This window comes from Ruditapes philippinarum, unplaced genomic scaffold, assembly GCF_026571515.1.
Source record: "Ruditapes philippinarum isolate M1 unplaced genomic scaffold, ASM2657151v2 ctg527_1_1_1_1, whole genome shotgun sequence".
In the NCBI taxonomy this organism is placed as follows: Eukaryota; Metazoa; Mollusca; class Bivalvia; order Venerida; family Veneridae; genus Ruditapes; species Ruditapes philippinarum.
The window spans coordinates 487,260-492,316 of record NW_026865278.1 but is presented as its reverse complement, the minus strand read 5'-3'; the positions used below and the strand labels follow the sequence as shown (position 1 = coordinate 492,316).

General features: G+C 33.7%; 1 protein-coding gene across 2 annotated transcripts; it reads left to right on the top strand.

Moving 5' to 3' along the window:
• The first annotated feature begins 282 nt into the window (after positions 1-282).
• On the top strand, positions 283-3,943 carry LOC132728488 (arylsulfatase B-like). 2 transcript variants are annotated; one of them, XM_060714117.1, is made up of 2 exons: positions 283-432; positions 2,265-3,943. In XM_060714117.1, exon 2 carries the CDS (start codon positions 2,274-2,276, stop codon positions 3,807-3,809), a length of 1,536 nt encoding a protein of 511 aa, XP_060570100.1. In that variant the 5' UTR covers positions 283-432; positions 2,265-2,273; the 3' UTR covers positions 3,810-3,943. The 2 variants fall into 2 exon arrangements, with proteins under 2 accessions (XP_060570100.1, XP_060570101.1); XM_060714118.1 differs by lacking the exon at positions 283-432 and adding an exon at positions 1,838-1,865.
• The last annotated feature ends 1,114 nt before the right edge of the window (positions 3,944-5,057 follow it).

The window sequence follows — 5,057 nt, the reverse complement described above, 5'->3', positions numbered from 1 at the left end:
TATATGTTTATCCTGTTTTATCCGAGATTAACATATAATATTATGTTATTGCATTGTATTTCCATGGTTTCATACCTTTGAAGGTTAAGGTAAAGAATACAACACGGATTTTTGATCGTATGAAATATCCTGCCCCATGGCCTCATGCTTAGAGAATGATTAATAATTTACAGTAAAGAAGAAAATTGACACTAGTTTTAACCTAGCTATTTTTAAAATACCCAGATAACTAGCTTTTATAATATCTTCTAGTTTTTAAACCGCATTACGTTAATTATTTAAGAAAATCGATTTTGTTTGTATAATTTCCGCGTGATGATTTACAAACTTAGTAATATGAGACGAAAATCTTTGTAATTTGTAGATCTAAGCTTTGTACTGATAACTAGACGGTCATTATTGGAATGAAAAAGGATTTTATAAACACTACAGGTAAGTTTAAACACCAGACACTAATGTAAATGTAATATTCATGTATTGATTAATGATGAAATATGTATAATTATGTTTCTATACTACACTTAACAAATTTTATAAGTGTGCATGTATAAATGGTGTCATATGTGTGCCAATTTTGGTAAGATCCTGCTGACATTTTCAATAAATGCAGTTGAGAGACATGATATATAATTGCAATTATTAAATTTCATAAGAAACACAAATTTGGTGAAAATGCCGAATTAAAGTGATATTGCGTTAAAGCATATGTCACAAAATAAATGTATCATTGAAAATTATTCTAATATTGTAAGCCTGTCCTAACTGTTGATTACAAACTGGCAGCGTTGTCGTATGGATGTGAAACAATATTTTTCATTATATTGGAGTTTATTTATTCACTATTGGACAATGTTCGCATATATGTAGGCGATGATTTGTGGCATTGCACCAAAACTTCTTATGGGGTGTTCATTTCACCCCGTATAGCTTCTATTACATTTAAGTATAGCTTGAAATGTTGGTGATATTCCATTAGGTTGATGTTATTTATAAATGTTCAGAAAGATTGTTGGCGCTTTGGACGTGTGTATCTATTATATGACATCCTGTAGAAACTGCAATCATATGTTGTTTTTAGACTTTGATAAAACCTTAGTATGAGGTTCATCATATTGGTGGTGATTGACACTGGGATGACCGTTAATGAACATATTGTTAGTGACAGCAGTCTTCCTGAACTTCCCTATGAGTGCAATTTTCAGACAATCGCCCAGTAACGAACCAAGATTTCTTAAATCTAAAATCTACCACAAAATCATATTTACAATGATAAACCAGACTGAAGTGTTGCTTTTAAAGTCAATGTAGTCATACGTTGATTTAGAATACAAACCACAGATGTAATAATTTTGCGACATTTACTTTTTACGCACCATCACATTTATTGGACATGTGTGTTGAATTTGTGTTTGTTATGAAGTTTAATAACTGGAATATCATACCATGTCTCTCAACTGTATTTATGGAAAAATTCTAAGCATGATAGGTCAATATTGACTCACATTATAAGATATTTATACATGCACACTTATAAGATTTGTTAAGTGTATATACGTCTATTTTCTACAAATACGATGCTCGATTTAAGGAATTGTTTGCATATTGATAGATGATAGCTGAACAGGTCGGAGTTGCTGAAACATTTATTTTCATACTTTATATGGTATCATACTGATTATGTTATAAACTATATTTTACTCCCGTGTTTTATTCATTTAATTTCATACATCAAGGTCAATCGACTTTTCATACGCTCAAGGACTTTCGGGACGTATTACGATATGGCGCTCTCCGTCCGTCTGTCTGTCTGTCTGAGCGAACTTTTTGGGGGTTTAAATTTATGGCTATGGGAACAATAGTTAACAGTAAATTTTCTTTGGTCCTATTCATTCCGTAAAATTTTATGTGTTTTTTTTTGTGTGTTTTATATGGCTTTTTAGGACAATCGAATAGTCACACTGAACCAAAATGTTAGAACGTCCGCAAACAAATTGTTAATAGTTTTCGCAGTATAACTTTTGCGTTGTAAGCAATTTATACCAAAAACTCACCTCTGTGCCACCGTAATCTTTCTTTAAGGCACATTTATTTGTCCATGATACCTTACTGTAAATTTGCCTTCGGGCGTAAATTGCCCCGTCTCAGCAAAGCTCTTATTTTAAGAATATTGACCAAAAACATCTGGAATATTATATATTTATATCATGTTTCTGTTTATTTCCTGGTCGCTTGTATATAAATATTCCCTATATATTTGTTTTCAGAGTATAGCCATGGCTCGAATATTAAATGGTACCATCATGTTACTTATGGCAGTTTTGTGTCAGCAGTCCATCATCTCAGCTAAACCTAGACATATTGTCTTCATCGTAGCCGATGATCTTGGATGGAATGACATTGGCTTCCATAATCCTGATATAATTACTCCAAATATCGACAAACTTGCGAACAAGGGAGTAATTCTCAACAGCTCATACGTCCAGCCGTTGTGTACACCGTCTCGGAACAGCTGGATGTCCGGTGTGTACCCATTCAAAGTTGGAATGCAACGCGGCGTCATTATACCAGGCACAAACGAGTGCTCTCCGCTTAGTCTCGAATTCTTTCCACAAAAACTACAAAAGCTAGGATATTCCACGCATATGGTTGGTAAATGGCACCTCGGATCCTGTAGCTGGAATTGCACCCCGATGTACCGTGGGTTCGACTCTTTCCTAGGGTATTACGAAGGCATGGAAAATTATTACACTAAAGTTATTGGACTAGGTATTGATTTCCATGAAAACAAAAAGCAGATTAATGACACAACTTACTCAGCTTATTTGTATGCTGATAGGGCCAAAAAGATTATAAATGACCACGATAAAGCAAAACCATTGTTTTTGTACCTGCCTTTCCAGTCGGTGCACTCCCCTATTCAAGTACCTGAACGGTTTGAGAATATGTATCCACACATAAAAACCAAACAGAGACGTCAATATAGTGGTATGGTATCCGCTTTGGATGAAGCTATCGGGAATATTACAGATGTTCTTACTGAAAATGACATGCTGGAAGACACCCTTATTATATTCACAGCTGATAATGGGGGGCTTCCATTAGCCTCTGGTAATAATTATCCGCTGCGGGGAGCAAAGACGACGATATTTGAAGGTGGAACACGGGCAGTTGCGTTTGTAGTAGGGTCGGGATTGGAAAAGTCCGGCTACACATATAATGGTCTAATGCATGCTGTCGATTGGCACCCTACTATTGTTGCTGCTGCAGGTGGAACTGATAAAAAAAGTGAAACCAATGATATAGATGGTTTGAACCAGTGGGAAGCCATTAGTACAGGAGTTGATTCAAAACGTAAAGAGTTAGTATATAACCTTGATAATTCCGAACAACCAGATACGCAAGGGCACGCTGCAATACGTGTTGGCGACTTTAAGTACATTCAAGGATATCCGGGTCGATATAGGGACTGGTACAAGCCCGATCAGGTTTATACAGAAACTTCCGATAATTTGAATTGGCATGGATACCATACAGAGCCTGTCATTGAATTTGAAATGGAACAAAGCGGAGGATTGGGAAGAAATGACGTTAAAAATACCCGTAAATGGGAAGGAGAAGGACTTTACAACATTATAGATGATCCTACCGAACACAATGATCTAAGTGAATTATATCCCGAGTTAGTGAAAGAAATGGAAGCTAAACTGGACGAGTACAGAAAAAGTTACGTCGAACCAAAAACATACGCATACGACCCACGTTCCAACCCGCAAAATTTCGGCGGATTCTGGACTCCAGGGTGGTGCTGACAATATCTCTGAAACATTCAAAATAAATAATTAATGTAATGATAATTATAGGTTTTTATTTAAGGATGATTGGTCTACATTAGGCACATTTTCCATAAGTATTTTAAATATTGATATAAAACAATAAAACTGTATATTATTTGGATATTCATATAAAACATTTCTTCAGCAAAAATGTTGATAAAGTTTCAAGTGATTTATAGTGTAAACATTTTATTTAAATAATAGCGATATTCTGTTCCAGAACGTTTTATTATCTGCTATATATAATTAATTATTTCTTGATTTAAGTCGGGTACAATTTAATTGAATCATTCATGAAATAATTTAAGTATTTTTCCTACATTTATATGATTATCTAAACAGAAGGAGAATGTATTTTCATACACGTGATTTCCAAATTTGAACAAAATATATGTAACATACATGTATATATTTTTCAAACTGATCTTTAGTAATGTTTGGTTCTGTTTTCAATTCAAATATAATGTCACAAATGTGAGATAAGACGATTAAGTGTACCAGATGCATATACACTTAACGAAACTTATAAGTACTCCGATTTCAAACTTTCAGGAAAACTCCGGTTTTCAAAATACATGTATTTGATTTTTTTACAATGGTGATCTCAGTTACTGATTTTCTGTTAAGTTTGATTTATTGTAAAATGAATTTACTATTATAAAATGATGATACAATGATTAAATTTTATACAGTACCGTCTTAGAATAGTTATAGTTATTCTAACACAATATAATAAAAAAAATTGTCGGAGTACTTATAAGTTTCGTTAAGTATATATAAATGTACGTGTAGCCAGGGGTGTGCATTATAATGTATATTAAACGTTCCCGATGTAACAGAAGCAGATAGAGGCGTAAAAGATAGAAGTGAAATGGAATAAAATATTCGGAGGTATGATAATAAGTCCTTGACAAGATTCGGACCTATAGCGGCGAGGGTCAAGTGATTTTATGTCGGCAACCTTTACCACTCGGTCAGATATACAGATACAGATATACCGTTTAAAATAGTAAAATAATTGCCATAAAATGACCTGTGAATATAAACAAAATGTCTGCAATTATTTCTAAACTTGGTCCGTTGAATGTAATAATAATTTGCTCGCCAGTACTAAATTCAGTATTGAACATTGAACACTCCTTCAATATCCTCTATATATCAGCTTTTGTGTTATTATGTTCTGATATTTTGGAAGTGAAATTATTTAAATATTGTTTCAATATT

Excerpts from the sequence above, each read along its gene's own strand:
- LOC132728488 (XM_060714117.1), top strand. The coding sequence starts at position 2,274 with ATGGCTCGAATATTAAATGGTACCATCATGTTACTTATGGCAGTTTTG.